The sequence below is a fragment of the Pseudopodoces humilis genome, chromosome 9 (assembly GCF_049639895.1).
Source record: "Pseudopodoces humilis isolate 2021_Gansu_Grassland_sample_001 chromosome 9, ASM4963989v1, whole genome shotgun sequence".
Lineage (NCBI taxonomy): Eukaryota > Metazoa > Chordata > Aves > Passeriformes > Paridae > Pseudopodoces > Pseudopodoces humilis.
The window spans coordinates 10458346-10485016 of NC_142208.1; the positions used below are offsets into that span (position 1 = coordinate 10458346).

Sequence of the window (26671 nt, forward strand, 5' to 3'; positions counted from 1 at the left end):
CTTGAAAGCAAATTTAAATTATTTGAATGAGAGTAATGAGCACAGTGTAGAATAAACACAGAAAATGAAGTATCTGGTATTTTTCATTAATATGCCATGCATGTACGCATTATAGTGATAAATACATATTTTTTGGTTTTCTAAAGCTGATTAACTGTATTTAACACTGTATTCATTTCCTGAGCATTTATATTTCATGAGCTGGTGAAGTTAGTGTATATTGTGATTTCCATTTTTCAAATGCTGCATCACTTCTGGTACAGGAGAGGGCATTATGATAATAAACGAGTACAGCTCCAGTGTGAGCACGCTGTACTCTCCATTAAAGCTAAATAGAGCATTTTGTGATACCACTGATCTGCAGTCACTGCTGCAAACAGCAACACACTTAAACAGAGTAAGTTCATTGCTCAGTAGATTTATGAAACTAACACAAAAAGAAAGTCCACAGGGGTACATTAAAAAAAGAGAAAACAATCAGGAAGGTACAAAAGAGAAAAGGTAGGGAGAAGAAGAATGGAAGTTCAAGAGAGGAAACAAAGATACTCCTAGCTTTGCACAATTGCACCAAATTACTTGTACATACTCAATTTTGTAACTACTGTTGAGAGATATATCTGGGTTTTTAGATTTATTTAACTTCAAGCCGATCAGGAAAATAACATGCTCACTTCATATGTCAGTCTAGTCACACACTGGATCCTGATTTCAGGTTCTGTACAATATATTATAAAATATAGACTATTTTAGAAATAACAGATGTGATACCAAAATATCCACTGACCTCCAGTGTGTTTTAGTCAGAAACACAAGTAACACTCATTAAGTCCAACACGGCAATTCTCAAAGTATACAGTCAACTAACACTCTGAAAACACCCAAAGTCTTTGTAGGCACCAATTTTAAATACTCTTGGCTTGCATTGAGATACTGAAGTCTTTACAGCACTGAAGAACTTTATCTCACGGCACAGAGGACTGGCAAGAGCTGGAGGTGCACGAGGGAGGCCAGGCTTAGGCAGGCAGCCACCAGCACTGCCCTACAGAAATGCATCAGCTGCTTCACTCCGTGTTCCTTACATTCCTTAAAACCTTGAACTTTGGGTGGCTAAGGTCATTATTTCAATGAGGAAACAACTTACACACCTAGCAATTAACAGTAAGGTGTGGGAACCTACTAATAGAAGTATTAATGCTCTGAATGGCAAATAAACTGCTTTTTCTCTCACTTTCATCGCCTCTATAAACTGCTTGCCCTAATTAATTTTGTTGGGCTCTTCTCTGTTACTTTGTATTTCACTATTGAACAGTGAAATTATTATTAGTGTATTAGTATTAGTGAATACCCTAAATTGTTTTTGTTAATTCTGCTGAGAACTGATAAACTGTCCCATTTTATGCTCCTCCATTTCCAGGTTATTTTTTATATTTCCATTTTTATTTGAATGTGAAATGCAAAATTACCAAGAGATGTAAAAAAATAACCATAAAGTAATACTGTATTACAATAGAGTTTACTTGCTAAAGTAGGCATGGAGCAGTACATAATTAACTTAGCACAAAAATAAAAATCTTAATTAATATCGTAATTACAGGATGACTGATGCAACAGATATAAATGCAGTGAGTAAATTACATGAACATAGTCCAAAATGATCTGGAGCCATACTAAATGAAAATACCTCATGGTGATTTATTTAACCATTCAAAGAAGAATAATCAGCAGTGGTAAACAAAAAAGTTAATTTGTCATTTGAATGTAACGGTTTACAAGCAACTCCGAGATTATTTCCACTGTTATTAAGAACTGAGCATACAAGAACACCACCTGCACACTCATACACAGGATTTGTTTTTCCCTCTTCCTTTTGTGCTGCTCATGCTTGTGTCCCAGAGAATTGTTGGCTGGTAAGTCTGAAGCAATACTGGTAGATACCCTGTGCCACTGGACAGTGTTATTCATCAGAATCACGCTTGGAATGAGGATAAACGATGCTGATTGGAACAGGAAATGGGATCATGAGACAATTTTCAATTACAATAAAAATATCTTTATTAAAAGCCATCAGCCAGAGTAGGAATATTTCTGTGCTTCTCCGTGTGCCAATATCCTACAGCTCCTGCAAAAGAAGAGAAAAGGCAGTGCTGAAACAATATCTTAGTGCTCTACGCAGGACACTGCCAATTTTTCCACCCTGCTTACCCTTCTCCTCCGCTTCCAGCAATTACTGGCAGGACACCGACTCTACTCACTCTAGGCAGGACACAGAAGGACAGGGAAAGATTTAGTTCACTGTCAAAACCACTGATTTTTGTACAACTGTACTGTACATTACAATTGCACCACTGCCATGGAACATTTATTGAGATATTTACACTCTGCTTTCCAAATCCTTGCATCATTTACTGAATGAGACTTGGCATCTACGTAGCACCTCCAAGCAGCAGAAGGGCAAAGTAGCAGTGATTCACTGTGGCTGCATGAACATGGTACAGATCAGGTGTTTGGAGCCTCTCCTCCTGTGTCAAGATAACCTCAACACACAGTCAACAGCCTTCTACTAATAATAAATCCCCCCACACCCCAAACAACATCTCATGGACACGTCCAGATGGTACTCACTGCTTTGATGCCTCCTCCCAGTCCTCTCTCAAGTGGAAATACGAAGTGTCGCTGGCAGATCTTGTGGCAGCTGTCTGTAGCATCACCTTTGACACGTGGCTCTCACCTTTGCCCTGCTAGGCTTGTTTCAGCAGTGTACAAGTTACTGTCTACATATTTTTGCATCTGGTTAAACTGCAACTGAGCCCAAACAAAGGCCAAATCTCAACACTGCAAGTCATCTAATTGCATTAGCATACCGTCGTGGTGTCAGTTTTAACAATTCCTCAGGCTCAGCACAGCATTTACCTAAATACCATATTCAAAATGCAGGTTATGAGACTGACTGGGTAGAAGGTCACATTTAAATACACATCTGTCTGCTCAGTGTTGATGCCATCCAATTACCTGCATTTCATGATAAAAAGTATTTAACTCTGAGGCACACCAGCTGTGCAGGAACCAAGGGCACGTGCTCATCCCAAACCAAAATGTACACATAATATCTGTATGTAGAGCCAGGACCCAGCAAAGCCCCTCTGTGAGCAGATGAGATGTTGTGTCCTCAGCTGAAATTCAACCTGGAAGCACACACCCCTTCTCCCTGAGGTGCCAATGTTTTTGAAGCTGGCATGATGCAGAGGCTTGTACCTGGCACTAGGAGGTACATGGAAACTTACCCGGAGCCTTACACACAACATCCATTTTTGAGGCTTCAGAAATTCTCTTCTAGCCCACAGGTAACACTTGGACCTTGTTAGTGCCCCCTCAATCAGCACACAGTGGAAGTCAGTACACATTCACCACGGGAGTGACAGAATAACAGTCCTTACGTATCACTAGGGATGATGCACAACCCTTTTCACAGACTGATACACACCCCACCTAATGCAACTTTCTCCTCCTCCCAACCCAGACCCCAGCAAAACAGAGAAACCCAGACCAACCTTTTTACCAGGTTTTGTTTCTTAAATTTCCCTAAGTTTCATCCCAAATGATCAGGAGGTTCAGTTAGAGAGAACAGCAGAAACCAAATACTGGGGAAAGACACCAGAGTAAGTTAAATATATTAAAATTATTTTATCCAGCCAGTTCACGGAACTACTATTTTGATAAAGCATCACAATAAAGCAGTTAATGACACATGTAAGTTAACCACACAGTAGACCTTTTAAAAATAATGCAAGTTAATCCAACCCAGTTCACTGCCAATACAAAAAGTGCAGATAAATTGGAAAAAATGACATACCAAGAAAAATAAAGAAGGTAGCACCGAGCCATGGTAGATAGGTTACAAAACATTTAGGTAAAAATCTTCCCCTCTCAATTGAACTAGAACCATATGCCCTAAACTGAGCCAAGATGTGAGGCAGCCTGCAACTTATGCACCAGATGCATGCTGACTTTCATTTAGCAGATATGTTTTCTTAAACAGGTACAACCACTGGCAGAGCTTCCTGCAGCCCCCGAGGAGCCTCTGCTCCATCCACTGCTCTTACAGCGCTCAGGCATCAGCTGCTTCTGTAAAACCTCTCTCTTCTGCTGCTCATGTCTCTTTTCTCCAGAGATGATAAATGACTCTTCTTCCCAGCTAAGTGAATCCCATGGAAAGTGCTGAGGGTTTAAATCCATTTCATGCCTCAGGATGCTATTGTTATTTTGCAGCATACTTAAAAAGGACAGGTATTTCATAAGGCAAACTGAAAGATGAGGTCTCAAGAGCAAAGCCTTTAGTGAATTTGGAAAAGGTCCCGAGAGCTTTACTGAGTTTGAAAAGATAAAAACCAGAAGCAGGTAATGAAAATTTGAGGCAGGATGAAGAACAAAGGGATTCAAGGAGCAATGATGATGGTAAAAAAACATTCCAAGTACCAATGCCTACCACAATAGCCCTTCTTAGCTCTTCAGAAATTTACCAACAGAGTACAGATGATATATTTTAAATGCTTATTGATTAATAAAAATGTAATTATTAGAAAGATACGGTTTTGTAGTTCTGGGGATGATTGTGATCAGAATCTCCAATAAGATTTTGTGCAAACAGGAGCATAAAAGCAGTCAGTGTACCATATTATCAGAAAAAGATCTACCTGCTTTATACTATTAAAAATGAATACAGGGAAAACAGAACTTAATTTGTTTATTTTTTAACATATATAGTTTAGAACGCATACAGTTTTGCTCATGCAATAGAACATTCATCCTCTCTTCCAGCAAGTACTGGAGCATTACAGAGTTTATGACAGATTAAGAGTATGGTAACTAAGGCAAGGACCATCTTATTTATTGTCATTTTCTGGTTGCTGCTGCAAAACATTGAGTTTCAGAGGAAAGAGTCCAGGCTCACAGGTCTTGAACTGTGCACGGACTTTGCCTTTTTACTTCTGGAATACTGGAAAAAAACTAAGTTGTTGCACTATTGCTTATCCTGCCCATCAGCAAAACCACCTTTTGCAATTTGTAAAAATCAAAATGCACCAGTCACAGTGCATGACACAAGGTCGCAGAGTCAATCTGGTTACCTGGACCAGGTATTCCCAGAGTCTAAGGCATACATAATTTTAGCACAATGAGGAGGCAGTGAGAATAGGCACAGTGAAAATACAGCATGCACCATCTTCTCCAGTATTAACAGCAGCTCAGACTACAGAAAACTGAACACATTTCACATTGTAGTCGTTGCAAGGAGATATATAAAGTTTAATAGGATCCCATTCTTGACTTTATTACTCAGCTCAATTAAATGCTATTTAATGATTCAGCACTTACAAGTTATTATATACCATTCATACTCCATTGACTTCAGTGAAGCTCCTGATTTTTCCAGAAAAGATGAGTAGTTGTAAGGAAAAATACTAATTTTCTATTTAAGCCTGAAGAGTGAATAAATTAAAAGTAGTGACTACATATAACAACCAAGTACATTGGTTTTATGCAATTCACACATGGGGAGACTGAGATTGTCACATCAAAATTCTTTGCACCATTGATACTGGTTTAACTGGTAAACAGCCCAAGGATGAAGACTAGTTCATGTTATGTCTGTATTTCCATCAAAACTGCAGTGGCTTGGCTGTTGCACTTTATTGGAGCATTTTATTTTCAGCTGTATCCACCACAAATGACTTTTACAGCATAAAAGATCATCATTCTGGATCATCAGAGTAGGTGGTGTAGGCAAGTTGCTGACACAGTTGTGTTTGTTCATGTGTTGCAGCAGGTTATTCCAGTACTCACCTTGGTGTTTCATGCCTTAGCACACCCTAACTCTACCCATCCTCAGTGTAAGAAATGAGTTTAAAAGGCAACGCCTTTTCTGGGGCACTGGCTTGCAGCTCAGAACATCCACAGATGACTCTCAGGTAAGGATTTCACTCTGCAGCTGGGAGAACATGCACCAGGCCAGTCTCCACAGCAGCTCTCAGCTGCTGCCTGTTGCTCCAAAGTGCTCCATGTTTGCTGTCACAGATATTTGCCCTCAAAAACAAAACTTCCACCAGAAAAGTGAGCCGCTCAGTCCTGAAGTGCAGTTGGCCACTTAGGTAAAAAAAAGGATTAAAAAGCTGTAGATGCTTGTATCCACATTCTCTCTAATGCTAATGATATATCACTTAGTTTTTTCATTGTATAAAAGCTGATTATTTTGATAATTTGTTGCATTTTTTTTCTCACAATCTCTCTTCCTCGCATACGCATTACCAACCACAGCTTCCCATCGACACAGAATTGTTAATACAGCTCGTGTATTTTCAGTTTGTAAGAGCATGGTGACAACTTTCCCTTACTTTTGTGTTGGAAAAGTGAATGAAATTGTGTGTGTCCTGGCTGGTGAGCAGCAGAGCAGAGAAGCTGCACCGTGCTCTCCTGACACCGCTCTGCTCCCGTACCAGGAGAGGGGAGCACACAGCCAGCTCTGCACCCTCTCACACGGAACAAATGGTTTCTGTGCTACTGAAAGATTTCCCCCACAGAGCTGAGGAACCTAAATTCAGAATCTGAAGCACAGACAGATTAAAAGACCTTGCCCAAAGCCTGTCCGGGAGATTGCATCAGAGATGGATATTGAATACTGAATCAAGACACAAGACCTTTTTTTTTTTATGCGTTGATATACTAGAAAGTATAAACCATTTCCTTATCACCAGAAGTTTCATAAAGCTGGACCACTGATGACAATGCTTCAATCCACAACTTTAAGGACACAGTGTTCCTTGACACATACTTGGCTTTCATTTAATTCAGAAGGTGCTGCACATGAATACATCAGAACCATAAATTAATTGCTACATTTGCAACATTTTAAAACAGACGTGCCACATCAATATACCTGCCTTTGTCTCTGCTATCCATACAAAGAAACAGAGTAAATCAATATCAGCAGCAAGATTAAAGTAACAGGTGGTCAAGTTTTTGAATGCACAATATTGAATATTGCATGGAACACAAACCTGACAACAGCCAGATAGGGAAAAGGGATTTGAGACAATTTTAACACAAAATTCACTGTGGTACATAAACTGAATGCATAATTCTCGTGCCCAAAGTACTGTTTGTGAGAGAAAGCTCCAGCAGGAAGGAGATTTCAACAGGTAATGGAAAAGCAACAGACACTGTCTCTACTGAGCACTGGAATGGGCTGGCACAGGAGCTTGTGGGGGAAAACAGCACCAACTGCTTCACAACAGGATACACAAATTCATGTTCCCTAAGAGGACAGCAAAAGGACTGGCTATGTATATACACTTCATTGATCCCTGAGTGTCTAGCAAGAAAAAATAAAAGGAAATGACTACACTTATCTACCTGTCTTGGCAAATGTACACAAAAGCAGGTGTGTGGTTTCAGTGCACATTTCATCTGTCCCCTTGGACATACGACAGATGGTCCCACTGACATGAGCTTTTAGCTTTGTCTACCATGGAAGGAATTCAAGTTGCCCTGGTAATCCAAGTTGCCCTGGTAATCCAAGTTACATGGTTTACATGGTTTTCAAACAAAATTTATGGAAGGCAATGATGAAAATGGAATTTCTAAGGCAACTGAGGCCACAAATGCAATGAAAACATTAGAAAGAGTGTTCTACGGATTATGTACAATCAAAGCTAAGCTCAGCACCATCTCTGCATTGTTGTTTTCTCAAGCTAGAAAACACTCTTTGCAATAATTGCCATTATTTTCTACAGTACAGAAGTAAACTCATTGTAGAGGTTTTACAAGAGTGTTCCGAATTTGATGAGCATATTTTCACCTGAAATGTCTGTGCACAGGGTGGGGATTTCTACTTTTCTACGTGTACAGCAGTGATCCCATGCATGCTTACATTTCCTAAGCAAATCTTCATGACGACTAGAGGAGGATTTAAGAAGAACAAGCATTTCACTTTTGCATACGATTCCAGAACTTGCATTTTTCTAGCCCACAGGAAACAACTTCAAACCTCATTTTAGGCTGCTGTCAATATTTTCAGGCTCGAGACACAAGATTTCATTAATTTTTATGCCATCAGGATCTGTTCCAATATAAAACAAAAAAATCTGAGAGCTACTCATATGAGTGGACTACTCTGAGCCAAGATTTAAGGGACTGGCTTTAGTTCATGACTTAAAGAGATGCATTTAAAAAAAAAAAAAAGAGGAAACTGAAAGTCTCAATATAAAATTAAAATAATTCAGCTTTGCCTCTTGGGTAACACTTTCCTGCTTCTACAGAAAGGTTCACTCAAAGCATCCCATATATCTATACTCCTTATCCTCTTTTACCTATATGCTTGTCCTTCAACTTGTATGCCTCAAGACTGCTGCTCACAATTTAGGTTAAGCAGGAAAAGCAGGATATACACAGAGCTTTTCAAGTAACCATTTCCCAGCTTTGCTTGTCCACTAAGTCCGTGAAGACATTTGCATTGATTCCTCTGGCGCTTTTCAAGCCTCATACAAAGTGAAGTGAAACACAAAACTTCTGGACCTCATGAACCAATTCTCTAGAGAGAACAGTGCTCTAGGTATGGCACAAATCCAAAAGCAGAAAATCCCTGAAGCTGCTGACTATTCTCTCGTTACTGCAGCCTGCCATGCAGTTAATATTAATCACCATATTGGTTTCTTGACAATTTATACTTAACTGATCAACAAAATCCCCATGCTGTCACTTAAAATTGATAGGTTATAAAGCCCTTACTTTTAAAATCTAAAAAAATCGAATACAACTTAACATAGGGAAAGAGCACATTAAAAGTAACTGTTTTGGAACTTCAATAGGAATTTGCATGCTTTTTATTGTAGTGTTTTCAGTCATATTTAAAGGTTTGTGCAAGCTGTTCTTACACAAAGGACCACTAACTCTGTTAGGGATGGATCTCCTCAAGTCTGAAGATCACCAACTGAGAGGTGATCTGTTAAGCCTGTTATTCCATGAGGCTACAGACACAGAGCTGCAGCTGAGCCAGTAGAACATCATCTTTTCCTTTCCAAAGTTGTAAGAAGCAATTATTCACTCCTTTTTCAGCTTTTTCCTACCCGATTTAACTTTTCTCATAGAATGATGAATCTTTGACGCTTTTCTTAAAATTATTTCTCTGTTTTGAAAGAATTATCCTTAATAAGATGTTTCTTATTAAGCCTAGTTAAATTTAATATTGTAATTAACAACAAATTCTTAACAAAAGAAAAAAAAAATCTGATTTAAAACTTGCTTTCCTTTACATGAGAAAGTTAGTAACTCTACCCTAAAATCACATATAAAATACTATTCCTCAAGATGATATGGTCACATAACCTTTATGTTATGTTTCATTAAATACCAATGAAATACTAACACATCATTATGTAGGTTTTAAGCTCCGTAGAAGTGGACAAGAGAAAAATTAAACCTTCATATAATTTCAAATGTAATCAGTAAGTATAAAAGGAACCAAATTAAACCCAGTGGTGGAGGTCATGAGAGTCTTCCCATTAACTTCCATGTTCTTTGGACTAAGGAACCAAGATAAATATGAGCAAGTGAAAGGAAGAGAAGTTAAAACTTACCCATGAATTCAATTCCTAAATGGTCTGCTATACTCATGAAAGCATGTAAAAGAAAAAAAGAGAAAAGAGACAGAAATGTTAGAAACAGAGTGAAGTATAAATTAACCTTGATACAGCAGTGCTGCAGAGCAGTGTGGGGTCAGGGCCCACTGTGTGGGTACAGGTCCAAACCAAAGGCACAACCCTGCCCCAAAGGCAATCCTAAGGTGGGAATTTCGGGCACTCAGCCGTCAGACGCAGGGACGTGTATTTGGGGAAGGACAAGAACGCCTTTATATTTGACTTTATGTTCAAGCCAGCTACCTAAAGGGGTTTCATTTCCTGATACTCCTCTCTCAACATGCTAACCACTGTTCCTAGTTAGACAAGGTTCTTTCATTTTCTCTTCTCGTTCTCTCAGATGAATGGAAGGCTTTCGCTGAGTTTGGCATCTCTCACCACAGCTCAGCAAGAAAGAGAAGCCACGTTCCCAACTTGGCCATCAGACAGACAAGATGCAATAATTTCAAGACATCTCAAAGTAAAGCAAAAATTTTAATGCTTTTAGAATATTGACTGAATTACCACATGGACTTCTAAACATTTCAGGGCCCTTTATATCCATGATGAATTAGAGTTCTCCAAGAACAACACAGCAAAGCTAAAAGATTTTCCATAACCCAACAGTTAGTTTAAACACTTCATTTCACTGCCAGCTCTGGTACCTGTGATGAGATCATGGAATATTTGAGTTTCTGTTGAAAATGCTGGAAATTCTTCACCTTTTGCACCCTTTCAATCCACCCAGGAGAAGGCACTGAGCATCAGCTTGCTCAGCTCACTTAGCATACAAATCTATGCTAAACTCAGTATTTTATTTCCATGCAGAGGGCACAATATGCACTTCAAAAGCAAAGAACACAAGATGATGGTATATTGTATAAATACCTTATTAGCATGGTGTTAGGGGAGGCACATTATGCAAGTCTAGTGACAAATGAATCCTCCCTTTTGAAAATACATAACTCAAAACCATACATATATATGTGTTTTCCACAAAATGATCTTCTAAGCTGTATTCTGGGATTCAAATACAAATATCAGGTACAAACATCCCTTGTACGTTTGACAGAAATGTAAATTTTTATAAGAATGTAATTTTTATGAAAGCATGAGATCAGCTATATCAAAAGTGCATCAATCATACTATATTTACAGAGATCTGTAGCTTTTTTCCCTGTCTAATTTTCTGCACCTGTGAAACCTGCAAATGTTATCTATGTGCAATTCACACCTTTGCATTCTTCTGTAAATCAGATCAAAATGCAGTTGAAAAGTCCTTACTTTAAAAAACTACAGCAGAGATCAAAGCATCATAATGTGTTCTCCAAGGAACTAAGGATATTGACACATGGATGATCATGTAGCATCATCTTTTTAAGTCTATGTGGAACAGCTGGAAAAAAAAAAATTATCCTTCTTTCCTAACTTGGCTATACATCTTCTCTACGTTTTCCATTTGCAGCCTGCAGTTCTCCCTTTGAGTTGGCCAACATGGTTAAAAACCACTTCCTCAAAAAGTGGATATAAAATATACCTTTCCTTTAAAAAAATGAAAAAAAAAGCGTTTCAATTCATGTTCGAGAGGCTTACACATAAGTGAGAATCAAGGATATATGGAGCCTTCCTGGAAAACATGTTCAGCTGGAGAGGGTGGAAACATGTCAGGTGATTTATTTTAAATATCTCATGTGCCTGGAAAACAACGTCAGCAACCAGCAAAAGATATATTGCTGACAAAGCTGATTTCCCCAGATTACGATAAAAGTATGTCCAGAAGGATAAACCTTTACAATAGAATATGCAAGCTGCCAATCATTAAGTGCAGATCAACAAGCTCCTTGGGAACAGAAAACAAAGGAATGGTGACTCTGGCAGACGCAGCACGTGTTGGCACTGGCTATGACCGTCACTGGGCTGGCCCTTGGTGAGCAAGCTCCAGCTTTGGAGATGGGTTTGTCCCCCCATAAACAACAGCAAGGAACTCTCCCAGCAGGTCCATGTGAGAGACACAGGGCAGCAGGAAATATCCAGCAGGGTTGGGGTGGGTGGATGTGAGCTGTGGTGGTGACCTGAGACTGAAGCAAACACCAAAATGTGACGTCCTGACCCTGGCAATGCACGGTGTGACAAAGGACTGCTGTACAGCCGTGGTGCACGACTGATGCACTGCCTGCAGAGCACTTCCCTGGACACAGCAAGTGCACTGCCAAGTAATTCACCATCAAGAAATGGACTCTGGTAAAAAAATGCATGTGAGAGCTATAAATGTGCTGAAGCGTGGGCGCTGCTCCACAAGATGGGGTCATTAACCAAATAATGCGGCTCTATTTTACTTCTGTTGTGGTTTCTTCTTTCTGTCTGGTATTGCTATGTTCTTAGAAACCAATATATTTCTCAGATAGGAAGATTATTCACTTTTATTTTTTATTTTATCAGTATCTCTCCATTTTCATGTCAATGTGGGAAAAATAATGTGCCTTATGGTCCTTGCACTATGGTAATGTGTTGCTAGTATTAAAGCCCTTTTAATTTATACTGCCTAAATACATACACGCCTGTGAATACTCAATAAAGAGGAAAAGAGAAAATAAATTTGCAGTAACTAATGGATTAATTTATTAGTGCTTCACAAAACAACATACTGCCTTGTGTCTGGATTGTGGTTTGCTGCAGCTTTTTTCTTAGCCATATTAGCACCGTGAACAGAAATATAAACCCAACATGTAAATCTAACTGAAAAATCTTGGACATGAAAGTACCCATTTTAAACCTCTGCAGACATTTTAGTCTTTTCTAAGGACAAGCTGACTTTGTCATGAAGACAACTTTAGGAAATCGGAGCAACAGCAAAATATTTTCCTCTGCAAATGAAATTTATCATTTCAAATAAATTCGTAAGAGTTGTTAAATTGTCCTTGGTAGATGATTGTCTTGAACACAAAATGCAACATGATAATATGCTGGGAGAGCTCAAGTGCTGTGAACAGATTATCTGTCTAGAGGGAACAGGACTGAGTTTAACTTTTAAGTATTGGACCAGTAAAACTTGGTCTGAAATAAAGGAAAATCCATTCGTAAAGCAGCTAGATTAGGAGAATACCTAAAGATACAAACTGCTGTTCTCTTATCCATTGTGCTTTTTGATGTTTGGCAGCACACAGTTATCAGCCTATTTGTATATCTAATGAAGTGAAAACCATAATCAGTTATAGATGTATATATATACATATACCTGCAATTCTAGCATTTCTTTAAAGCATATTATTTTTGGTGCTTCATTTTGCATGCAAGCATAGAGTAATTGGAGAAGGGATTTCTCTGTTCAGTAGGAAGGGTTCATTGCTTCTGTCTTCTCTCATTGTGGGCAAACTGACCAAAGCTCTCAGTTTAATTGTTTTGTTGGGGTTTTTTTAATATCAAAAAGAAAAAGCAAAAGCATGTAATAATGTATTTTAAAAGTCTCAGTTATTAAAGAGCACAAAATCTGATTCTGTTTGCTTTAGAGAAATTCTAGTAATTTGTTTCTGTAATTAATTTACACAAAAGTACTCTTCAGAATGTTTGGTGGGGTTGGAAAACTGATTGAGACTGTTCAGGGCAATCAGAGAAATAAAATCAAAATCGTTCAACTACTGATTTTTGAAAATATCTTCACTGAAACACATGACAGAAACTTCCCTCCCTGAGACATTTAAAAATGGATCAAACTAAATCCTGGAAATCATCTTGAATCAGCTAATTCCTGGACCTTCCTTTTACCCTCTCTGATAAAGAGGACTACTAAAATTTTTCCAGATTAAAAATTTCCCTGGCAGCAGGTAGGCTGTTCACTACACATTGTACACTAACTGGTGTAACAGTAAATACACAGAATATTTTGGTAAATTGTCTATGTCTAGACACAATGATGGAAGTCATACATCCACACATTCCTTACAAGATACTTGGTCTGTGTTTGATGAAATATATAGAATATATTATATATGTAATATATATAATTCTATATTATATAATACTTAGATATAAAATATTCTATAATTATAGAAATTATAACAACTTAGAAACAAAGAAGGCAATAAATCCATAGAAATAACTTCACAATCTGCTATATTCTCAGTGTAAACAATGAGAGAACATTTACACTCCCAATTTCCATAGATGCAGTTAATTTTACTTTAAACCAAATTGAAGTCCTCAATGCACAAAAGTAAATATTGAAGACAAAATGTAAGGGGTAATTGCTTTATTCATTTATTTGTAAAGGAAAAAAAAATACAAAGGAGGGAAAAAACCCTAGGCTTGCTGTATTTGTGTGGCTGTGGAAAGATTATAACACAGCCTAAGGACAGGATCCCCTCACCCACTATCAATTCCATAACAAAGGAAAACTTGAAAAACATCCATCAAAACCTCTTGTTGTATAAATTACACACAGTGCTGAATAATGGAATAAAGAATTCATTTTCTTTTCCTTTGAATGACTAAAGCCTGTGGCTGTGATTTTCATTGCAAAAGTGGAAAGATTGTTTCTAGCTTCTGCAAATAAATAATAGCAATGCTCCCATCTTCAGGTTCAAGACAACTCAGAAATTTCAACTGTTTACCTCCCCTGCAGCATGCAGACTCAGAGGATTAAGCTTGTCTCTTTTCTATTAATTTTTAAGATCTCTTAAATTATCTCTGCAGCTAATAAACTAAATTACTTCTCTTTGAGGCACTAAGTTGGACATTAATTGAAAGAACTTAGTCTCACCAAGCAACATAAGCAATTTGTACTGATCTTCACAATACTGTAAATAGGTACTGATTAATTTTTCTACTATAGCTATAAATTCAGTAGAAGAAATAAACATGTCTACTTCAAATCAGTGAGTAGTCTATAGATATTATGATTTTAGACTTATTAAACACCTGCAGAATACATTTAAGAGTTTCAGGCCATTATTATTACAGGCCATGTATTTAAGAGATTCAGGCCAAAATGTTTATCATCAGATGTCAGACAAATGCAGCAGTTTTATATTTCTCTGAAAACCCATTGTTCTCAGCAATGAGATCAGAAAGTGGGTAGCTATTAAACGATGCTGTTATATGGAGACATATTTTTACTGATTTCCTTATCATTCAAAGATCAACACAAGTGCTCAACGCATACAAGGACTTTAATTCCTCCCAGAGTACCATCAAGTAAACAGGATCTCTGCACAAAACACTTTGTCTCCACTCAGACAACTGGGAGATGCTTTGTTACTTTATTTGCTAAAAACGTAATTCTGTTTCTCTGAAAAGTAGTAACTACATCAAATGTAAATGAAGCTGCCAAATAGACCTCATAGCTGATGGTGACAAGGTTATTTATGAGGTTTGCTCTAAATATATGTTGGAAATGATAAACCTGTGTGATCACTGTCAGATCAGCCTCCCCTGGCACAAGTCTGTAGTAAACATTGCACATTACAGTCTGGTTACTTGATTATTGACATCAGCATAAGCTACTATAACCAATGAGTCTGATAAATATTCCCAGAAAAATTAAGGTTTCTCTGATATTATGCAGTTTTGACAGATCAGTAAACCCATGTTAGCATTGTAATTGCAAAAACTGCAGTTTTTCTTTTGTGTTCCTGTTCCTGTTCCTCACATCTCATCTCCTCCATGCCTGCCTTTCCTGGCTCCACACACCACACCCGTTTTATATTCCCATCTAAAAGACCAACCCCACACACCAGTGGTTTTCTGACTGTGCTAAGGACTATGCAAAACCAAAACACCGATGTAGCTACGTGACCTACAATTTTGAACTCTTTTCCTGGGCTTCCACAGCAGATATGGCAATGACTGCATTTGTCCCACAGTCTCAGCTGCATGGTAGCTGATTGCAGCACAACTGAGGAACTGCTGGGAGAACTGGGCTATGGAGAAATAGATTCTTCTGTCCATCTGTGCCATTTCATTAACACAAAGGCTCCTGCAGAGCCCAGGCTTGTCCTGTGTGAAATCCTGGTCCAGCCTCTCAATGCTGCTCCAGGTCGGCGCAGTGGCATCACGCTGCCCCTGCAGATGGACCTGCCTTCACCTGCAGGAATGCTGATTAAATGCATTTATCTACGTTGAGCTTAGATGTTCTCAGTCATTAAGCACTTCCACTGAACTTCAGTAGCAATTGGCATGACTGGTGACTCAGAGTCCTTTGGAAATGCCAACCTCTACACTGGCAAAACTGGCCCTTCCCCAGCTCTTGTGTGACAAGGTCTCATAAAGCTAAACAGGAGAGGGAAGTGGAATCATATTTACTGTCAAAACCCGAAAGTACATTCATTACCTTCCAAAACATGTGATCTGGAAAGTTTTTGAAACCATGTGCATGAATTAGATTATTTATCTTGTCAAAGGTGTAAAAGATTTCACTTGACTGCAGTATTCTGTGGGTGAAACAATCCTGTTCTGGTTAAATAAGTGACACAAAATGTCTCTTAAGGTGGGATAAGCCTATGAGTTTCTTAGAAATTACTATAGGGATCTTCTCACTATTATTTCCAAATGGGTGTTTGGTAATATGGGTCTGTAAAATATAACCAGCCTCACAAAAAACATTAAATGAATTGCTAATAGCTCCCTCATCCTATGAATGTATGACATTTAATAAACATTTTTCACGCTAAATGTTACTTTATTCCTTCCACAGATCATTAAGCTGTCCTTCACTTGCCTACTACAAGAAAATGTTTCAGATGCAATCCTGTTTACTGCTCTCTAAAGGCACAGAAAATTTTGTAGGTTTTTGTCAATTTCTTAAAACTAATTACTTTCTTCGACTTCAGGATAAGGAATGTACATAATTTTGTGAAAAAAAAAACCCACAGCTTTATTCCCTAATGTTTCAAGTAATTTAGTTCTACTGCAGGCAAAAAACAAACAGTCAGAAGCAGAGTGCAGGTATTTACACCAAAATTTTACAATATTATCTGAAGGTTTTAAAAGCTGTGCATTGTACATCTCCAATGATAAGAAAGTTGACATATTTGATATCCATATGATCCACATATGATATCCATACTTTGTTGCCTAGATAGCTGGACTGAGTTTTGCAGCAAAGAACTCAAGAAACTCAGAGATATAGGACACACATCTTTTAAAAAGATTGTTTTTTATCTCTGTGGATTTGGGAATCTGCTTTTCTTTAGGAATCCAATTTTGACAATAACGACTATATTTGCTGTACACTTTCTTATGTTGCTTCATTTTAAGCAACTTAGGATGAAGAAAGAGAATTAAACTTACTCAAATTTCTCTGTGCATGTTTTTCACACATGGTGTAAGTGGCTGCATTACTGAACCTCATTTACAGCATCTCTGTGCTAGTGGCTCAGGAGACAATACAAGAGCATAAATTTTTCATCATAATTTTATCAATTTTTTATGAAATTTGCTGTCTTGCTGGGAAGCACTTCTGTGTGTCAGGAGTCTCTCAACCCACCTTCCTGAACCACCAGAAGTTTAACACCAAGATGTCAAATGCTCTTCCAAATTTTACTGAGTCCTTTCTCTAGGAAACCAGGCATGGGAGTGCCTTTATGCCTCAAATCCAGCTGCAGATAAGCAATCCACAAGTGTGGGGTGCTTAAAAGGGTTTGATTTAAAAGTGGTCATCCTCAGCTGTGTAAATCTGCCCTATTAGGTGAGGAAGAGCAGCATCACTCCTTTCAATTTCACAGGGACACATACTTAAAAGCCCTAAAGACTGCTGCAGTGAATTTTATCAGCAAACACAGCCTTTGTCTGACATCTCTTAAGATTCAAGGGAGGAAGTACAGAATGACAGTTCACAAAAATACTCCCATTACTGTGAAATTCTTCCATGCCTGAAAAATGTATAGCAGGGAACTGATGTGGTCCATCTCTCCTTTTTTCAATGCTAAGCCCCTCTAATAATTTTATAACTCAACTATAACACTGTGGTTTCTTTTGAAAAGCTGCTGCACATTTGCTTGCCATCACAGTGTGCAGGCCATGCACATACACAGCACAGCTTGCCCTGCATTTATGCTCTATGTGGTGTTAAACATTGCAGGGACAAAAGTTCAAGTATGTGTGTAAGTGCTAGAGAAACTACCTTTTTTTGGTTTATTTTTGTTAACTGGAAAATTTCTGTCAAGACATTTTGTGATTCCATGGAAACATTTTATTTAAAGCTGGTGAGTAAACACAGACTCCCTAGGTGCCATATAGTGTTTTCAGATTCATAAAAAGGCTCCTTGAAGGACAGACCATTTCAGTACTCAAATTTGAGCGCTCTCTCAAGTCACCTACCAGATGCCTTTGCCAATCTCAGTCCTTTGAGGCTGGTGCACTGCATGAGCAGTCCTAATAGAAATATATTGGCAATTGTCAGCTTGTTTTCGACATCAAATCCCAAACAGAAGATGGGAGCAGAAGAGCTCTGTTTTCCTCTAAGCTAAAATGCTTTCTTGACATCTGCAGATCATTTGTTCAAGCTAATCAATACAGAGGCAGGTCTGATGGGGAAGCACCGTGACTCGGACAAAGCTCTGCGGCTCACAGAGCGCTGTGTCGGAAATGCCAGGCTTCTGAAGTGAGATACTGAGATGAGTTATTTGTTGAGATGTGAAAGCTACAGAGCTGAGGTATCAAGGCACCAAGGAAAAGTCTCTTAGCTGGAGCTGTAACAGTTCAAATGGTGCAGCTTCTGTTTGACCGTGGGTGTTGGCACACACGTCCTGACAGCATCAGACCAACACGTGCTTCTGACCCCACAGAGAGTAAAAACAAATAATGTCCCATACCATGCAGTCATGCAAAAGTGGCTTTTTGCCATGCCTATCCTGCCTTGCTTATGGAAATATAGTCTGCTTAGAAGTCATTGGCTAATAATCTAAACAACCAAGTAGCAGCAAAAATGAACAGCGAGAAATTATTTTCCTCAGAGTCTAAGCATCTTGTGTAATTTTAGATGCAAACCATGAATTTATGACTTCAGATATGTAGGAAACAATGGGAAAGTTACTTAAGTGCTGATATGTTTGAACACTGTTAAGGGTTCAAATTCTTTACTACCATGAATACATTAGAACATTAACTACTATAAATACCTGTAACAAAGGTAGTCTGAAATCATTAATGTTGGGGATGAACAACATGACTCATCCATGAGAATTAAAACAGACTTTAGGGCTGTGATAAAAAGAATCATTAGCAGCTATCAGCAGCAATAAAAAATAGCATATTGGAACAAAAGCATATGATGTGCACACACCACCCAGAGTCACCTACAGCGAGAGCAGCAACATGAAAGCTGCTCTTTGCCCTCATTTGTATATGGTGATGCACTGCAATTAATTGTTAGGAATATGATGTGAGAATGGTGCCAAAGGGCCCCATCTATAGAAACACTAAACTCATGGAGTGTAGCTGCTCTCTCAGAGCTGTTCAAACAAACAAACTGCCTGTGCACAGACCAGATGCAAACCAGAACCAGCAGGATGGTGCCTTGTGCTGGTGCCTGCAGCACTGGCAGCAGCAGCCAGCCCTCAGGCCAGCTCAGCACCACTGCAGCACCCTGCAGCCAGAGCAGCACCGGACAAAAAAGGGACAGAATTCATTCCACAACCTTCATAAACACTAACCATTATTTAAATCCAGGCAAAGGGGCTTAGATGAACGTGCTACTTAAGACTTCACAGAAGACTGAAAGAGCTACTATGGCCTGTGAGATACCTCGGTAAAACCTGTGCTTCAGATGATCAAAGGGCACTTGTTTTCTTTCTTCTTGTTTCATCTCCATTTCGCAAACTTTAAGGCGCCTCAAAGAATTTAATAGTTCTCAATAAATCTCAGAGAACATTCCCCCATCAAAGATCTTTTTCCTTCCAGGTCTGAGACACTTTCTCTTACTCGGAATTAGATCTTAACAGTATTGAGGAATACAATATTTCCCTTAAACGACCTTTCTACTAGGGCATAAATTATTTTGACAAACAAAAACAGAGAAAAAGGAAGATCTATATTCTTTTCCACTACAACAAACTAGATGTGTCAGCAAGCAAATTAGTTTTGTAGGATAGGCTAGAAAATGGAACTAAAATAAAATAATGTTATAACTTGCTTAGATTTGTAGACTTTTTTTTTTTTTCATGGTTTGTTTCAAATCTTTGCTCAGAGAAAAGTTGTGAGCTGAAGTCACAACTTTTAACTCCTCTTTGGGCTATCCAACTTTTATAAACCATCAATGTGGAAAGAAGAGCTCTCCTTTTACATGCTTGGCTCCAGCTATGTACCTTCCCTCCATCATTGGTAGGGCCAGGGGTATGGAAATCACTTTTACATGAGAGGTAAATGAATTTTGAACCAAGGTATAAGAGGAAAACAAGTGAACACTACAACAGCTTCAACTTATGAAGTCTTTGGATAATGTGCTGCCCTCATGAAATAGGATTTCTCCCTTAAAATGTCCCACTGAGAAATGACACATGTATATGGTCACAAAGTAAGAATTATTGTATTTTGCATGTAAATTCCAATAAAATCTCTAAAAAACGCAACAAGCTATTTCTATCAGCAACACAGAATACTGTATTGAAAGGTCTTATCTTTTTAGCAAGTCAGAGAACCAAAGGTGTATGGGACCCAAAAAGAAGAAAATGCTTCCAAATTACAAGAGCAATACATAATGTATCAGCATTTCAGGAGGAAAACAAGAAATCTTGCTACCTATTTGTTAGATGCAACTGCATTGTGAATTCATTCATTTAGGAATACAGTTATGTTGACAATAAATGGGCTTGCATTTTATCTGCAAATATAGCCATCTAAACTGAGGCAAAAACTGGCAAGTGACCATGACAAGACCATGGCTACTGTGCTGGAATCCTCCATGAAAAAATCTGTTTTTTTGCAGTGGCATTATTACAGAGGAAACAGTCATAAAGGTGTGAAACACACTGTAATACGCTCACAAAGCTCAATATAATGAAGAGAAAAGAGACAACGACACACTTTTGCTGTGATTTATTCTTGAGGGTCAGAATTTCACGTTGGGAATAAGGTCAGTAGGAAAATTAACCTAAAAGATGGTGAAAAGGTGCCCAAGTTTAGCAGCACCATTTTCCAGTCTCTGCTCCAAACCCCACTGAAGCAGAATTGCTGCTGACCTGAGATGAAAACTATGATTTCACAGCAAGCTTTGGGAAGCTGAGTGTGCTAAACTCAAAAAACGAGTATCATCACTTTTCTTTTTTTAAATTTATTTAATTTTGCCTGGGTATGGTTTCAAAATCAGGAAGTCCAGCTGTCACCTCTTTCTTCTCTAGGCACACATCTATTTTACTGTGACATTGCTGGCAGTGCTGTGAAGGGGATGTAAAGGTGTTATAATCAGTAAGGAACACAAGTCCCCTGGCAATGGCATGGAGATGCCAGGCAGCCTAAACTTGGTGTTCAGTGAATAGATTCCACCTGCAACACTCTAATCAAATTCATTACTCAAATTGCCAAGACACTTTTGCTTTGGAACATGGCTGGGTCAGAAAACAGCAGAAAACAGCGTTCTAGAACATTCTACTGACTCAAATCCCCTCTTTCCTAGAATATTTAATGCAAGAGAATTATTGCTTTTCCAGGGGGCTGCAAGGCTCTAGCAAAGTATTATCTGTATTTTGTGGGACTCTGGCTGCAGATCTTCCCAGTCACTGTTGAAGTCATCACATTTACCAGAAGCAGTCCTTCTCCCTGGAATGCTGTACAGAACAACAATCTCATCCTGCTGCTTCCTCAGTCCATTAATTCAAATACTGTCTGAAATCTGTGTGAGACAAGGGACTGTATTGCTGCTTAAGCTGGCAACAGCAGCAGCAGAAACAGGTATTTACACTTCTGAGTAGCTTTATAAAGGATCAGAAAACACCTGGCATCAATGAAACAGTACTTCCTACTTTGCTAGGAAGTAAAACCATTACCTCTACCTAGTATGCAGATAAAGTGTTTTTTTTTTCTTCAGATATGTTTGTGAGGGATTCAGTAGCTTGTAATATCAGAGAACACTGTCAGCAGCAGCAACACTGCTCCCTCAAAGGAAAACAGTTGTCCATTGCAAACTGCTGTCCCCTCCTTTATTCTGCAGCATATAACTATGTGCACTGTAAGTATGTGCACTGCATATAACTAACTTCCAAGAATATTTTAAGCTGAGAAACCGCATCTCTCTATTTTTCATTTGCCAAATACCCTTCCCATTGAGGATTAGAGGTTTTCTTCCCTTAAATAAAACAGAAAAAAGAGCTTAAAAAGTGACTAAAAAAACCACTTTGGCACCCAAATACCTTTGTTTTACAAATGTAAAGGTACTGAGATCTTTTACAATGTTGAAGTCGCTTTTGAATTGGAAAGCAGACATCTTAGATTCATACCTCTTAAGAGCTCTTGAAAATTTTATTTCTTTGGGGTAACATCTAGATTTTGGGGACAAGTGATTCCTGCACCAAGGCTCACATTCCCTCGTTCAGCCAGACTGCAGCAGGAACACCTGCACGTAGCTACTGCTGCATGGAAGAACAGCCACGCATTAATTATCACAGCCTAAGAACACCTCGTGCTCTTGCAGCTGGTTCTTCCCTGACATTGCTGTTCCTGCTCCTGCCAGCCACTTCAGGTCAGCTTTCAGACATGTACATTTGCCCCAAAATATCCATTGTGCTGAGATATCTACTCCTGCTTTTGCCCAAAGGGCTGCATTAGCAGAAAGCTCGCAGGGCACCAACAGCAGGTGTCTCTACTCTCATGGGGGATTTCTTTGGAGATCCAGCAACTGCAGAAGGCCAAAGCCAGCTCATCTGAGCTGCCTGTATGATCATATTATGCTGCCCAGCTGAGGTCTTAAACCCATCTTAAGCTCCAAGGTGCAGAACCTGATTTTTCTAAGAATTTTCCTTGGGTTTTCAGTCTAAATTCATGCTGCATCAACTTAAACCCATTCAGTCTTGCACAAACACTATCTTTCAGCTTCAATCATTCTTATATTTCCTTTATATTTATCTGGTTGGCATATTTATAGACCCAATGACATCTCTGACATATTTCCCAGGTCATCATTCCATACAGCTGCAATTTCCTGACAGGCGTTGGAACATCTATCAATTACTGTACTGGATCAGCAATATTTCACTCAAAAAATAGCATTCAAATACTTTTAAAAAAAACTGATCACTGCTTCCACCACCACTTCCTACATTCCTATAAAATATGGCATCTTAAAAGAGCAAAAAATATATCATGTACCTATTTGGTGCTGCCAGAATCAGCAGACGCAAAACAAAAACCTCCATCCATTAAGCAGCATCAAGAAGGTAACAAGCTATGACTGGAGCCTTTGAGTCAGACTCCTCACAGGACAGGAGAACACAGGATCTGCCCTCAAAAGTGCAAGTTCACCCAAAGATGTCCAGCAAGGACTGTGCTGGCTGGCACAGCTGCTCGTCCCACTGCCAGTCCAGCTGTGAGCAAACTGTCACAAGGAAGCCAGAGATTTTCCTTAAATCCCTTATGCCTGTGAAGGAAATTTCTGCCCCACTAACTAGATTTTATCTTGAATTATAAACCAGAGAGAATGTACTAAAGGAAATGTGTTCCTGTCATATTTGTGTGACAGCTTACAGATAAAGTAAATCAAAACAGTTTAAAATCTAACTCCTTTCTATAACCAAGCTCTGCACCAAGCAACAATTTTTATAATAAAAATATTCTGGTTCAAGAAAGGAATATAAAATTCAAGACGGAGGTCTTAAGGCTGCACCTCTAAAAGCAACTTCTAAAAAATCACGTTGTGATAATTACAGGTTATGTACACACATAGTCATGCAAGAAATGCAGTCACACACTGTGCTTTTCTGTCTTTTGTGTAGGTGCTAAACACCACAGCACAGACATTATAACACAAATACTTTATTTCTAATGCTGTTTAAATTGCTTGGACAACTTACAATAGAAATTTTGACATCTCAGTGACTTCTCTTTCCTGTTCAGTCTGCAACTGCAGCAAGTTTAAATACATGCAGAGTTGGTAACATAGGAGTTGGTAAATACTTGCCTAACAATGGTCAGAGTAGCTGAAGAAATGCTTGCTGAGGAATTAACACAAGTTGAGGCCTGCAACATGAACCTTCTTTCTAGAAGATAATCTCAGCCAGTGGTAGAGTCATATATGAATCTCTAATAAGTTTCTGAAGACAGACAGATATGACAAATGCCATAAAAAAAGGCACAGAGCCCTAGTCTGCCTGACTTGCAGTCAATGTCACTGTGATGGAGCCTGATTAGCTGCTCTGCAATTGCACATTTTCATTTTCTTACAGCCCATTAGGCTGCTTTTAACAAAATTAAACACACTGCAGGGCAAAATAACCAAGTGAACCAAAACAAAACACTTACACTGTTTATAAACATTTTCTTAAGAAATTGCCGTTTTGAGGACAAATGTTTCCCTCTTGAGCAAACTCGAGACATTCTTCCCAGTTTCTGCCTTCTGACATCCCCAGGACTGGGATGGGGGAGAGCAAGCTATTTCTATGAAATGCATTCACCAAAAATACATCACATCTAATTGGACACTACTAAATAAAACACATGAAACCACAAAGGAAAACTAATCATAACAATAATAATACAAATCAAACTGCACCATGATGAGTCAGATGAATTAGATTAATTTGCATCAATCTCAGCTGAGTTAATGTTACAGGATGCTACAGCTTTGTATCCCATTCACTGCTTTTCTTGGGTTGTGGTAATTTCTGCTTTCTCTGCCCTTGGCCATTGAAGTCAGCCTGCTGTCTCTCTGTGTTCCCATTTATTTTTGTATCATTGGAACGTGGTTTCCCATTTTTTCACACATGTCAGCAGGAGAAAGCTGGCAGTGGCATTTTAAGCGTCTGCAAAAGTTTCAGTGTAGGGTGCTCTGCCCTGCCACCACCTCATCCTGCTTCAAGGGGGAGCAGCAAGCAGGTTCAACATGAGAATGGATGCCACACCTTGAGCCTGGCCTTGTCAGCCTCTGTCCCACTCTCACTGGGAATGCTAAGGAAGCAAAACCAGGAGAGACACAGCAGTGGGCAGCAGAAGGTGCTGGTAGCAGCAGATAAAGCACATCATTTGTGTGTGCTGGTCCTTCCCTTGAAGGGAGTGTTTAATGCAGCTGGAAAAGATGCTGTTTCTGATGGAAAGGTAAAATCCTTGCAGTTGTTCTGGATTGCAGTCTACAGTTAAATGGTGTATTTTAGTGCATCTTCATCTTAGAAAAATAGGTTGACTGCTTACACTTTTTTTCTCAAGTTATGCCATGAAGAAATATAATTTGCCTTTTAATAGAAATGTCAAGGACCCATTCCCTCCAATTTACTATATAGATTTTTAAATCCCATACAAAAAATGTTATAAGTTTAATTGGAAAAGACAGCATGACAGCATAATTTTATACAACTGGTTACAATTATTACAATAGCAGCTTCCACAGAGCTCTCAGTGATTTTTCAAGAGCATTTACAAGCATAAAGTGTGAGTTAGGGAAAAAAAATAGTAATTTGCTACAGCTGTGCAAAGTGTATTAAGGAAATCAATCAGCAGTGACACAGATATTGAGAAATGAGAGATGTTTTGCCCATCTGAGAGCACAACTGTAAGATCTGGTGACATTAATAAGTTTTTTTAAAATGGCCAGATTAAATAAAGCATTATATTTTAGCTCAGATATATGCCACATAAAAAAAAGGCAGACAAATGGGTTAGAAAACTATTTTGGTTGTTTTTTTCACGTAAGTGGAGAGTGAGATCAATACAACAAGAGTATGAGCCTAGGAAAAAATGATGACAAAAGGCACCTCTCTGGCAGCCACAGTGCTAGAGTTGTGAACAACTTCCTTCTGTTCAGACAAGAGAATTCGTTCTTTCTTTTGTAACCATAAGTGCATCAAAGATCTCCAAGTATTGCCAGCTTGTTTTCCTAACTGCTAATTTCACAGAACGCTCAGTTCTGGCTAAACCCTTGGGCCAAAACTAATGTTATTATATTCAACAGACAAAAAGCCTTTCTTCTAACAGATGATGCAGAATGGAAGACTAGAAAATCAAGCAAACTTATTTTCTAAAGAGCATATTGAACAGGATACTAAAAGGACCTTTGAGAGCATAAGGGCAATAAGAGAATAGAACACTTTACTTAATTGGACAATAATAAAAAAAGTTTATTAGGGAAGTTTAAGACACAGAGAAGTTTATGGAAGACAGCAACCCAGTTCTTTTACTGAAGTGATTTTATGTTGATGAAAGTTCTGCAGATTGATTATGCTCTAGATTTATTCTTTATTTACATTTGAAGATATTCTCATGAGCCAAAACACCCTCTTTGACCTTGAACTTCGTGCTTTTGTCATTAGATTTCTGACATACCCAAACCAGATCAGAATAATGCAATAAGGACAGGCTGTAAAGAAACTGGGCTGTGAATAATACATGTAAATTATGTTGGAAAGGGACCTGTGAGAGTTCCACCTGTGAGGGCGGAAGATGGACAAAATTGCTTTTCTTCTTTTGGGAGAGGGGTAGGCATACCAGTATTTATACAAGCAGGCAAATTAATTGGCTTTTGCTGAGCTCTGTGCTGCTGCAGCTAAACTGCTTCCACAACCTGACCTACATAATTTCAAATTTGCTTGGGTATTTCCTCATTCAGCCACAGGACAGCCCACCACACAGTGAACTGCAGAAATGATCCTGCAAAGTCATACAGCCCCACATGAAATAAATTTCTTGTGAGCAAATTAAAACTTCATAAAATACCTTTGCAGCACAAAATTATTCAGTCAAATCAGAAATTGCTGGATTAAAACTCATATAATACAGTCAGAAAACTGGTATAGTAATTTGAAAGAACTGCCAATGGCAATTAGCAATAAGCATCTAAGTTATAGGACAATGAATATCCTAGTGCTTGGCAGCAA

At 38.6% G+C, this 26671-nt stretch overlaps 1 protein-coding gene across 1 annotated transcript in view; it reads right to left on the reverse strand.

Moving 5' to 3' along the window:
• LOC102112051 (pro-neuregulin-3, membrane-bound isoform) overlaps positions 1-26671 on the reverse strand; it is a 340969-nt gene that overhangs the window by 53054 nt on the left and 261244 nt on the right. The window contains exon 4 of the mRNA XM_005520469.2: positions 9627-9653. Coding sequence (XP_005520526.2) covers positions 9627-9630 — 4 coding nt within the window. The 5' untranslated portion in view covers positions 9631-9653. The remainder of the gene's footprint in view (positions 1-9626; positions 9654-26671) is intronic.